The 13,209-nt window shown below is 44.0% G+C and overlaps 1 protein-coding gene across 1 annotated transcript; it reads right to left on the reverse strand.

Annotated features, from left to right (window-relative positions):
* Nucleotides 1–5,959: 5,959 nt before the first annotated feature.
* LOC101785482 (protein GOS9) lies at nucleotides 5,960–6,945 on the reverse strand. Its single transcript, XM_004962746.3, has 3 exons — nucleotides 6,833–6,945; nucleotides 6,529–6,732; nucleotides 5,960–6,446 (listed from the first exon to the last, which is right to left on the reverse strand). Exons 1-3 carry the CDS (start codon nucleotides 6,833–6,835, stop codon nucleotides 6,189–6,191), a joined length of 465 nt encoding a protein of 154 aa, XP_004962803.1. The 5' UTR covers nucleotides 6,836–6,945; the 3' UTR covers nucleotides 5,960–6,188.
* Between the last annotated feature and the right edge of the window lie 6,264 nt (nucleotides 6,946–13,209).

Genomic DNA, 13,209 nt, shown 5'->3' on the forward strand with positions numbered 1-13,209 from the left:
TTTTGATTAGCAAGTCTTTGAGCACCTAGATTCATATCGGGCTTCATGATCATAAACAATCTTAGAAGGAGTAACTACTACAGGGCATTATATCACCGCCAGCCACAAACTCCCCATCACCGTGGGCGCAACCAGCCTGCCGGCTGGATATTTTGTAGGTATTTTCTTTTCTTTTTATTTACAACTGGTTTCTAGAGGCGGGTGAGCACATGGGGCGTCCATGAAAACGGCATTTGTAGGAGCAGCTCGACACCCGCCACTGCAAACAGCTATTTTCAGGTACGAAAAGCAGGAGCAGCCTTTTTACCCTGCGCAACAGTAGTAGTGACTGCCAGTCGTCCTGCCTAATGCGTCCACAAAGTCTGGCTCGAATGGTCCATATAGGCAGAATGACTTACACATTGCATGGCTGTTTCTGGGCAAAGCTACGGTGTGGGCGCAGGAGCATGCATCCATCTTTAATTTGCATGCATGCGTCCGTGTGCTTCATGCTTCCTTCACAATCAGCAAAAATCAGCGCATGTGAATTACTGGCGCCGCTTGCATTGGATGGTCCCAATGCAACCCAATGTCTACCGTGCCAAATAATTTGTGGCTGGCAGAGAAACCACACCAATGCCTGTACGGCAACACGTGATGCAGTGGGCTGAGCCCGTGAACACTGCCGTTATGGCTCACAGTAGACTTGGTTCGCCGAGCCTCACCGCACAGTAGCAGTGGCGACCTGGTGCGCCAGGCGTCGACTACGGCGGGGAGGGGATGTCGTCGAGGGTTGGGCGAGGATGTGGACAACGGCGGCAGTGGCCAGCGTTGACATCGGGTGGTGACGGCCAGTGTTGACGGTAATTAGCACGTCAGTTTGTGAACTGCAAGCGTACGGATCATCGTAGCTTTTCCTTTAGGCCCCGTTTGGGTCCAAGGAATTGGAATCTATTTATCTATTTAATGGAGTAGGCTAATTTATGTTGGAATGTGGCATTCCACAACTTTCCAAAGTTTAGATATAAGCCTACCTTAAATTCATGGGGTGGGAGATGGAAATTGATTCTATAGATTATGGTTATTAGATGGAATTCAATTCTTATAGCACGCTCTTAGACTCGCTTCTCTATAGTAGAAGTGCAGCATACAAGTATCTCTCCCATATCACCAACTATAATATACAACTATATTCCACATACAATTATATTAGCTTAATTAATTTGTGTCTAAATTATGATTATTATGATGGAATTCAATTCCATCGAAACAAACGGTGCCTTAAAGTATTCCATCCAAGGTTTATGAATCCGTGGATCAGCAGCGAACTGACTAGGTTCTCTATTGAGCTCAACAGATCTAATCCTAGCATGAAGAATAGATTGCATACGAGACCAAACATGATGTAAAGATTAATAGTATGAGTAAAAGTAGATCTCATCCACGTATATATATATGATAACATCACCAAGGGTAGCAAGAGCCTATCGTCTTCTAGTTGTAGTTCTAGCTAACAAGCAAGCACAACATGCATATCATCCAATCTTTAAACTACTACCTCTTGTCAACCTCCCGAAAACCCCCACCTTAGATAAGAAAGATTCTATCACGATCCTCTCCATCAGTGTAGGTAGATTAAGGGCACGATCACAAGGTAAACATGTCTAGCTATCAAGAAGGATCAACTTACTAGATCTAATTACCATGATTACATAAAGCAAGCTATGTAGTCTAACCATGAATTATACTAAGGAACAAACATACTCATGATAGATACAATAGTATAAAAGGAGGCATTGAGTCGCTAACAGATCGGATGACATGAAGAACATAACTCATATAATAGATGTATTTAGATCATCACCTTCAAGTACATACCATTGAAGGTTTAGTCCCTATCATATCGAATGTTTAGATACTAATTAGGAGGACTAAATATGGGCTAATTATAAAACCAATTGCACGGATGGAGGCTAATTCACGAGACGAATCTAGGCTTAATAGATTCGTCTCGCGAATTAGCCTCCATCTGTGCAATTGGTTTTATTTAATACTCTTAATTAGTATCTAAATATTCGATGTGATCGGGACTAAACTTTAGTCCATGGAACCAAACATCCCTAACTTGTTTGGTGATGAACACTGAGTACACATGAGATTCCCGCGTAAAAATCCATGATACTTTCGCTGCGCTATTAAACACGATCTTCAGATCATGTTTACTCTTATAATTCATAGCCTGGAGGCTAAATGTGCTTTAAATTTGCCACGATCTCCGTATATATTCGAAGGCTTGTCTTTCTTATTCCTATTTATATAAGTGTTATACTGTACCGGGCAGAAAGGTATTGGTGTCTCGATCCGGAACCATTGGTATGTTATAGTTTTTTAAGAAAATGAAAACATTTCCAGCCTCCGCCCGAAAACAGGGCCTAAGAATTGAATTACAATGATTTCTAACTTAGATTAGATTGAGCTGTGTACTCACATAAAAGCCAATGACAGCATACCTTGTTTCCTCTTCTCGATGTGTAACGACCTTACACATGCTAGCTTCGTACTCTATTACTGGAAACCTCTAACCATGTTCCCGGCTTGTGATCAATCCATAGATACCAATCGAAAAAAAATAGACACTCAAAAAAAGTACATGCTCAAACATCATTAACTAACTCCTAATCAATCTCTATTCATTTCAATATGAGGATAAGAATTGAACCGATTCAATTAATTAGAATAGAACAATTATGCAAGAGAGAAAAGAAAACACTACTGGGAAACTGAGCATTGGTCCTAGCCGTTAGTACCGGTTGGTTTTTGACCCGGTACTAATGCTCTACCTAGTACTAATGTGAGCATTAGTACCAAGTCTAATGGATAGCAGTGAAACTTTTGAGGGGTACTCCACAAGTTTATTCAAATGCAGACGGATGAAGTTGATGAAACTATGTATACAGGCTTGATCTCTAATGGGGATGATATAGATCCCAATTTAGTTTTACACGCGCAGATAAACCGTGAATGCCCAAACAAGTGTGCTTCAATTTTCACGTGGGACATGCAGGAAATGTTTGGATTGGTAAACAAAATGAACAAAGTTCCCTGCCAGTCGTCCCTAGCTCCTATTGCATCCACAAAGTCGGCCATATATAGCCATACAGGTCCCACTTAGCTAGCTGGTGGGTTATGAGTCCTCCCATATGGCAGTTTCTGGGCAAAACGTGTGGGCGTGCTCGTTTGTCACGGCACCGGAGCTTGCATCCGGCTTTAATTTGCATGCATGCACATCCTTCGCATTCAGAAAATCTTCAGCACATGTGAATTCATAACCATGCCGGCCTTGAATAGGTCTCCTGAATGGTTATGACTACACACCTCGCGCTGCTGGCCTTAAATGGTCCCAATGTGTACCATGCCAGACCAACACAAACACGTCCGGCAATGCGACGGGATGCGGTGGGCTAAGCCTGTGAACACCACCTTCACGGCTTACGGTGAACTGGTTCGCCTAGCTTCACTGCACGACACTTGCTGCCTAAATTTTTATATAATTAATTAAAAATTATAGTAGATTCATCCTAACTTCAAAAAATATGAACTAGAGCCATTTTTTTCCTCCGAAGGAACCTTCGAAAAGGGCAGGGAGTTCCTGCTATTCAGTACGATCTAGAGCCATAACTATTCTAAAATTGAGCTTCACTTGTTAAGTAGGATCTCGAGTTATTGGATATCTTTTTCTTCTTATTTTGATTCAGGTACACATAATTGAGACTCTCGGAATTTTAAAAAAAAAGTATGTCTTTAGGAACCCGGAACAGCAAGAGTAGCTAGAAGACCCTTACCTTTGCGTAAGAGGAAGAGAAAGGCACTCCAAGTTCACTCCCACCCCATTCTTGAATCATATTGGATATTGCAACTATTATGCTAGTGCTTTGATTACTTTCATCTATTGGATATATATAGAATTACTACAGTATAGCCTACTAGGAAGAGAGTTTGTGCTGGTGGTCAAGGTGTACATGTACCAGAGGTTCGGGCCAGCCACCAGCGGAGTTTGATTTGTCAAAATGAATCCAAACTACATAAACCATCACTACTACAGAATATTAATATTTGTGACGAATTTTTATCTCCACTATTTCATATAGATGTGACAACCTTATCATAATGACAACCTTACACTTGTATACACTAAAACTAACATTTCATCATAACAAAATTAACATTTAAACAAGAATTGAAAAAGGGCAGCACCGCCGGCTCCACGTAGAACCGGTGGTGATGCACCTAGTTTAAAACTGGCAGTGATAGGGAGGCATCACCGCCGGCTCCAATTAGAAACCAGCAGCGATAGACCCATCACCACCGGATCCTCCAAATAGCCAGCAGTGATGCCCCTCCCCTTATAACCCTCCACCTACCCACCCGCCCTCTCCATCTGCAAATTTTTGTCCCCAGCCGCGCCTTCCCAGTCCTGCTGCCGCGCCTCCACAACCCGACTTTCATGAGTCGACCATTGTTGGGAGAAGATCGCCCAATTGCTAATCACCAGTGGCAACCACAACATCAAGGCGGTGTCCATCATGGGCACGGGCGGCACGGGAAAGACCACCCTTGCCCCGAAGATCTTCAACCAGACAACTGCCCAAGATCACTTCAAAGTGAAGCTATGGCTAAGGATCACCCAACACTTCGACGAGGCTGAGATGCTGAGGACAGCAATAAAGCATTCTGGGGGACACCATGGCCACGAGCATGATAAGACACTCCTCAAAAGGACCCTCACCAAGACCCTTTCCACGGGCAGGTTCCTCCTGGTCTTGGATGATGTATGGAGTAACCAAGCATGGAGTCATGTTCTTAGTGTCCCAGTAAAAAATGCAAGCCAGAAACAACCAGGGCTGGCGTGCCGTGCGCGTAGGGCCCCTCTTGTAGCGCCGCTAGGCTCCTCCGCCACACACCTCGTACATGTGTTCTCGATCTGATCAGCCAATTAGCGCATAGTTGCGGCACGTGCGGATTTAGAACAGTTGTCTTGAGTACGCGTGCACCACCCAATCACCGACGAATTGGATACGACGGATCCCAAACCTGTGGTGAAAGCCGGTTTGGGGTCGGCGGTGATATGTATTTCTGTAGTAGTGCATGACCGGTTCACATAACTTGGCATTCCACCAAGCTAGATTCAGAATTTCATATGCTTGTGCACTACAAATTGACGTTGTGGTTGTTCTCAATTAGAGGAAAATGCTCCTGTCAAATATCATAAATGTACTGCGGTGGTCATTCTAGTAAAAGCTTGCACGAATCCTAATGGCCGTAAACAATTAATTTTTTTAATTATTAGAAACTACCCGTGAACCCTTGCATTTGCACGGGCTAGTTTGTAACAGGGAGGTGGCATGAAAGGTGAATTAATTGTAAATATCTAAGATTATAATGGCCAGTATAGAGCATGCCCATGCACATATTCAAGCAAAGTTGTAGTCTTGCTATTCAGGCTGTCGCCGGCTCTACTCCTAGGCATGCCCATGCACACAGTCTTGCTCTGGGCATGTCTTCGACGCGTTCCTTATGTAAAAATTGTCCTAGACACATTGTCGCTTTTCCGTTCCACCATTACTGCAGGCCTGCAACATCGGGCCTTCATTAATTCAAGCCATTCTGATGGGGTGGGTTGGCCATGTATGTACAGTTCCATGTCACAAGGTTTAGAACTGTGAGGCAAATAATCACTCGTTTGGTTTTAATGATTATTTTTAATTCACATTATGTGGCCTATTCTAGATGATTATTTATATGTCATATATAAAGCTTTTTCATCGTATGGACTATGGAGATACACAACCACTTGCTTACATCACGTGCATGGTAACAAGCGCACATGCATGCTAGCTTTGTACTGCATTCTTGGAAAACTTTTGAGGGGTACCTATATTCACAGCACTTCGTATATAGCTAATAGAATATAACATGCATGTAACACCAATGTAATCTCCACATTTATTCGAATGAAAATAAATGGTTTATTCATACACGGAAACTAGGCTCCAACAACTGAACCTGTGCAGGCACACATCATAGACACCAGCATACAGGCTGGGTGTATAGCTGCGATGCACACACAAATCCCAATTTATTTTTGCACGCACACACAAACACTGAACGCCGAAACCAGTAGGTTCATGATTTCGCCAAACACAGGACAATCAGAACGGCTTGATGTAGAAACCGATGGCCGTGACATAGCCCTTGTTGCAATGGGAGAAGAAGCCAACGATGCTACCATTGTTCGTGACGGGGATGTCGAACGACTTGGGCTCCTTGATCGACTTACTGAGCCCAAACGGTCCGTAGGTACGCAGGTTGGTGACGATGGTGAAGTTGGCTATGCCATCGCTTCCGTAACCGTAAAATCCGTACAACCCGTGAACTTCCTTCACGAACTCATAAGGCTCAAGGGTAATCTGTGCGCAACACAGACCTCAAACGTCACCAAATCGGAAGGATGTGGATGCAGATTGAAGCAAAATAAAGCTTAGAGCTTACAGTGGTAGAGTTCCCGCCATTGCCGCCCCATTGGCCTGTGGTGTGCTCCAGCCCATTGGAGTCCTTGTAGGTGAAGGCAACGGCGTCCACTACATTTCCATGGCGGATTGTGATGCTCTGAAGGCGCTGAGGCGCTACGGTGATGTCACGGTCGCCCTCCGCAAAGGAGGTGCTGCCAAACGGCCCAATCTTTACCACGGAGTTCTGCAACAACAAAAAGCTAGCTCTATGAGTACTCGAGAAAGCAAGTAGAACTACTACATTTTGTCTCAGTTTTCAGCATGAGAGTAAGAGGATAGATGACCATTTCGGTGCAGTGCTGCAAATGCTAGGGACTAGACTAGTTTGCTGCGAGATTGGACACTTAGCCTGATGAATGGTATGGAACGGACTTCTCTATTTATAGCATGGTCTGCATGCGTGAAATGATTTGGCACCAACTGTCTATGTTATTTTATTTGACTGGAGCTAATACTTTGAGCATGTGGAAAGAATGGAAGCATAAAGACAAACCACGGTCGTCGCATTGCGTCCACGGTCCTCGTGTGTCACACGGGCAGAGGAGCATCGAGCTTTGCATGCATGCATCGGTGTGGTGTGTTTCTCACGCTGCTTTCACCATCAACAACTACTCAGCACCGTTTGCGTTGTCCTAAAGTCTACCATGGCAAGTAATATCTTCAAGGACATGAATTTGTGGCCTGGCAGAGATCCACAAGGAGACCCACAGCAACGCGTGCGAGATCCAGCCTCTCACTGGATCATTGTGCGGCAACACGGGATCCGGTGGGCCGCGCCCACGAACACTGCCATCACGGCCCAAAGCGAACTTGCATTGGTTCACTGAGCCTCACTGCATGGGACAGCCGCACGGTCAGTCACGTGCTGCCACATGTCCAGTTAATTAAAAATCACAGTAAACAAATCCTAACTCACAAAAAATAAAACAAGAGCTACATTAAAAAGAGCGCTCTTCCAACTCCTCACTAGATCACCAACGCCGAAGACTTAGGGAAGATGTCTGAGATGATCCAGCAATCTGTTTATCAAGCTATGATTGATCAATCTAAGGTGATGACCCACACGGTGTACAACGTCATCATCAGCTCCATGACCAATGGTGTGGCACAAGGATACAAAGGACCAGCTTATGCACCTCCTATCAGCACACCGGTCAGAGGCTTTTTGGCGACACCCAACATGTTCCAATCGGCTCCACAGCCGACGCATATGCAGGCCGGGGGATACAACACCACGTTACCCCTGGGTTACTAAAGTAGAATTTGGAGTTTCTCGGATACCCCTTGCTTCGTAATACCCTCGGAGTTTACTTATTAAAGCAATTACCCACTCTTGAATCGTGCACGACATTGCTACTCGTACGCTAGCACTTTACTTTCATCAAATGGTTAATCATAGAATTACTCCAGCATAGCTTACTATAAAGAAAGTTTGTGCTGGCGGTCAAAATTGGTTTGGGCCAACTGCCTGCACAAATTCATTTGTGCTGGTCGTTGCGGAAGATGACCGCCAGACAAATGAAGAGATCATTTTAAAAAAGTTGACTGTTTACCACCAACTTGTGAATATTTATTTCCCACCAATTTCGAAATATATATTACCAAGCACATTAAATTGATACTATTAACAGCAACGAACATGAACAAAACAAAGATAAATTTCAAACAATATGAGGAGTTACATCGAGAAATTCACATCCTTTATTTGCACTTACGCGATCAGTTAATACCATTCTATTCCCAATGGTTCCTTTAGGACGGTTTCTTTACATTCAGAGGCAGAATCAATGCAAGTTCCTATACTGCATTCTGAAAGATTTGAAGGAAGAGGAACGTTTTGTCTTTGTGAAGGTGTTGCCAAGCATTAAGCACAAAACGTACAACACATCATTGATCGCGCACCTCGCTGCGGCCCTACGGAAGCTGGACCCTCCAGTTATGAGAAATTGGGACCATCAGTTTTCATAAGCTCACTATCACTAGTAGAGAATTGGCTTTCGATGTGCCCCCTTTTATCCCGGTTTAAAGTTGGCCCGCGATAAAAGGTTCACCAACCAGGACTAAAGCTCGGTCACTGGTGGGGGGCTCACCAACCGGGGCCTTTTATCCGGGTTGCAAAGGCTAGTGGGTAAAACAGATCCTGAGAGGCCTTTTATCCCAGTTTGAAACACCAACCGGGATAAAAGACCCCGCTTTTATCCCGGTTGGTAACACCAATCGGGATAAAAGGCTCGAGAGCCTTTTATCCCGGTTTGTAATACCAACCGGGATAAAAGGGGGTCATTTATCCCGGTTGGTGTTTCAAACCGGGATAAAAGGGTCCCCAACGTGGTTACTGAAAGAGGACTAAATTCCTCGAACCCTTTTATCTCGGTTTGTAAGACCAACCAGGATAAAAGGGGGTCTTTTATCCTGGTTGGTGTATCCAACCGGGATAAAAGGGTCCCCCGCGAGTTAATACAAAAGGATAGCATTCCCTATATAGTTAGATGTGGTGTGTAGGTGGTATGATAAGGAAGCTACGCGCGAGGCTGGAGGTTGTGGGTTCGAATCCCATACAGCGCGCACACGCATATTTCGCATGAAAAATCGCGTGTGGGGGGCCTCCCAGGATTTCTTTTTTTTTTGGCGGTGCCTGGGATGGTGACCTATTTTATCCCGGTTGGTATTACCAACCAGGAAAAAAGGGGGGTTTTTTTGTCCCGGGTCCGCGCACACGCATATTTCGCATGAAAAATCGCGTGTGGTGGGCCCTCCCAGGATTTCTTTTTTTTGGCAGTGCCTGGGATGGTGACCTATTTTATCCCGGTTGGTATTACCAACCAGGATAAAAGGGGGTCTTTAGTCCCGGTTGAGTGACCCGGGACGAAAAACCCCCCTTTTTTCCCGGTTGGTTTATCCCGGATAGATTATCGGGAGATTTGCACCCTACCAACCGAGAGTAAAGGCCAATTCTCTACTAGTGTATGAAAAGCAACGAACATCATTCCGGAAGGGACCAATCAGAAATGGCCGGCGCACCTTTTGTAATTATTTGATTGCAGTCGTATTAGATTGATTGGTAGTGGCCCTTTTATAATTATTGGGTGGGGAGGTCTTCTCCCAAGTACCAGTTGAATAGGTTTCTCAAAACATGATAAACTTGGACTCCGCAATCAGATTCACCGAAAACTGGAACCTCCGGTTTTGACTGACTCATGTCTTTTTAGTAAGCTTGTGAATTAAAAAACAGTTATAGACCGACCTTAGGGTGATCTTTAATGATAGCATCATCCATTTTTATTCTAAGGGCGATAATCAAGGTACAGACCACATACCATGATTCATCTTGCATCTTGCCACACTCGCTCTAGGCAAGCGCCCACCTTGCAATATCTCTAACATGTAAGAATTGCTGGTCCTTATCTTCACAATATTGTAAGGCCGTTCTCAATTTGTAGACCACTTGTTATCTTTTGATCCAATATACAAAATTGTCTTTCCCAGAAGATCTCCCGCCTCGAAAGTCTTCCATTTTACTTTTTATTGTAGGTTTTAGCTACTCGTACTTTGTCTTTCTCAATATCCTTTGAAGTCCTTAAACGCTTGTTAAGGATTTCATCAACATTATTCACCAATGAATCGTAATGTTCAAGAGCTAACAAATCATTTTGATTAGCAAGTCTTTGATCACCTAGATTCATATCGGGCTTCATGATCATAAACAAGCTTAGAAGGAGTAACTAGATTCCCAATCATAATTGGAGCTTGCCAACGTCCGTGAGTACCACATTAATTTGCATGGTTAATTTGTATACTATCATTAACAGTACTTATGTATGGGTCAGTGTTCATGGGATACAAATCACCAACCTTACACTACTACATGGGTCAGTGTTCATGGCATTATATCACCGCCGGCCACAAACTCCCATCACCGTGGGCGCAACCAGCCTGCCGGCTGGATATTTTCTATGTATTTTCTTTTCTTTTTATTTAGAACTGGTTTCTAGCGGGTGAGCACATGGGGCACCCATGAAAACAGCGTTTTCATTTGTAGGGGAAGCTCGACACCCACTGCAAACAGCTATTTTCAGGTACGAAAAGCAGGAGCAGCCTTTTTACCCTGCGCAACAATAGTAGTGACTGCCAGTCGTCCTGCCTAATGCGTCCACAAAGTCCGGCTCGAATGGTCCATGTAGGCAGAATGACTTACACATTGCATGGCTGTTTCTGGGCAAAGCTACAGTGTGCAGGCACAGGAGCATGCATCCATCTTTAATTTGCATGCATGCGTCCGTGTGCTTCATGCTTCCTTCAGCAAAAACCAGCGCATGTGAATTACTGGCGCCGCTTGGATTGGATGGTCCCAATGCAACCCAATGTCTACCGTGCCAAATAACAGAGAAACCACACCAATGCCTGTACGGCAACACGTGATGCAGTGGGCTGAGCCCGTGAACACTGCCGTTATGGCTCACAGTAGACTTGGTTCGCCTAGCCTCACCGCACAGTAGCAGTGGCGACCTGGTGCGCCTAGGCGTCGACTACGGCGGGGAGGGGATGTCGATGAGGGCTGGGCAAGGATGTGGACAACGGCGGCGGCGGCCAGCGTTGACATCGGGTGGCGGCGGCCAGTGTTGACGGCAATTAGCACATCAGTTTGTGAACCGCAAGCAAATGGATCATCGTACCTTTTTCTTTAGAGTATTCCATCCAAGGTTTATGAATCCGTGGATCGGCAGCGAAATGACTAGGGCTCTCTATTGAGCTCAACAGATCTAATCCTAGCATGAAGAATAGATTGCATACGAGACCAAACATGATGTAAAGATTAATAGTATGAGTAAAAGTAGATCTCATCCACGTATATATATGATAACACCACCAAGGGTAGCAAGAGCCTATCATCTTCTAGTTGTAGTTCTAGCTAACAAGCAAGCACAACATGCATATCATCTAATCTTTAAACTACTACCTCCTGTCAACCTCGCGAAAACCCCCACCTTAGATAAGAAAGACCCTATCATGATCCTCTCCATCAGTGTAGGTAGATTAAGGGCACGATCACAAGGTAAACGTGTCTAGCTAGCAAGAAGGATCAACTTACTAGATCTAATTACCATGATTACATAAAGCAAGCTATGTAGTCTAACCATGAATTATACTAAGGAACAAACATACTCATGATAGATACAAGAGTATAAAAGGAGGCATTGAGTCACTAACAGATCGGATGACATGAAGAACATAACTCATATAATAGATGTATTTAGATCATCACCTTCGAGTACATACCATTGATGATCACAACTAGCTCTTGAACTCCACCATGGCACAACCGCGCAGGGAGGCCATGGCAGCTAGGGTCGGACTAAGCCATCTCGTAGACAACTTTGAAGACTTGAAGCGGCCCTCAGCTCCCTTCAGTGGATGTTCTTGGTTTCGTCGAGTTCTAGTGGATTGATCTGCGGGCTCGATGAATTTTCAGGGTCTTTATAGTCTTGAAAGCGCGTGGCAAAAATTGGAAGGCAAGGGGAGCATGGAAAGCCCTAGGCCGATCGGCCTGGGGGGTCTGGCCCTTCCTTGTGGCCTCTCGTGCCCTCCTTCGTCCCCAAGTCTTCTCTGATATTCTGGAAGTTTATTTTAACTTGCATGTGGGCCTGGGCCCTTTTTGTGCCTCCTAGTCTTCGTCTTCCTCTAGTCCACTACTCCTTCAAGGCTTTATCCAAAAAATGCATGTTTAGCCCAATTTTCTGCAAAAATAGAATATCCTCCAAAATATTTTGCATTTGTGAAAATGGGGTTATCTTAGGTGCCTAGTGGCGGGTTAGTATAAGAATATGCATGAAAACACTAGTTAAATAACACAAAAACTGTGCCATAACAAGTATCAACAATCGCCCCATACTTAGCTCTTGCTCATCCTCGAGCAAGTTAAGCGACTAGAAACTTCTCCAAAGGGTCGAATAAAGATAAAGATCTTGAACCAAACCTGAGCAAGCGAGTCAAGTACCTAGTCCTTCCAACAAAAGATCAGAGGAGCAACAAAGATAATTAAAGTATGGATGTTCAAAAAGATTTATTTAAGCAAAATTACCCCACAGCTTTTAGACCTAAGTAACTCCATGAATAAATTACACTTACTTTGTGGCTCGCCTTGGAGGGTTTTTCTTTCATTATAAAACAATCTCATTGCAACAAGAATTGGAAACAAAATTCTCTTCCAGATGCTTACATGTCGCTCAATCTAAAAGTGGCTATCCTAGTATCTCTCAAAAGTCACTCATTCTGCGGTGGAGCTTGGATATGGCTAGTGAGAATCAATACTTATATTATCGAAATAAGAAACCTCTCTAACGGTTGCTTACCTTCCAAGCCAATGATCATGAGAATATCCACAATGTATGATCAATAGTTATGATATCATTTGTATTCCAATATTGAAGATAAATAGGGGTAAAAGTGTGTAAATAATGAGCATCAACAATCCCCCATGCTTAAACCATGCTCATCCTCAAGAAAGTCTTCAATAAAAATCAACATTGCCCTCAATAATAACCCTGCACTTAATCATACATAGCAAGACATAGCGCTCCATTTAGATGTGCAATTAATATTCAAGTTATAGCCAGCTTATCATCATGGAGGATAGATATTTTTCAATGATGAACAAGCCACA

The sequence above is a fragment of the Setaria italica genome, chromosome III, assembly GCF_000263155.2.
Source record: "Setaria italica strain Yugu1 chromosome III, Setaria_italica_v2.0, whole genome shotgun sequence".
Taxonomy (NCBI): domain Eukaryota; kingdom Viridiplantae; phylum Streptophyta; class Magnoliopsida; order Poales; family Poaceae; genus Setaria; species Setaria italica.

Coding starts and splice junctions, on each gene's coding strand:
- LOC101785482 (XM_004962746.3), bottom strand. Junction 6,447..6,528: donor ATGGCGGGAACTCTACCACT/GTAAGCTCTAAG, acceptor TGTTGCGCACAG/ATTACCCTTGAGCCTTATGA.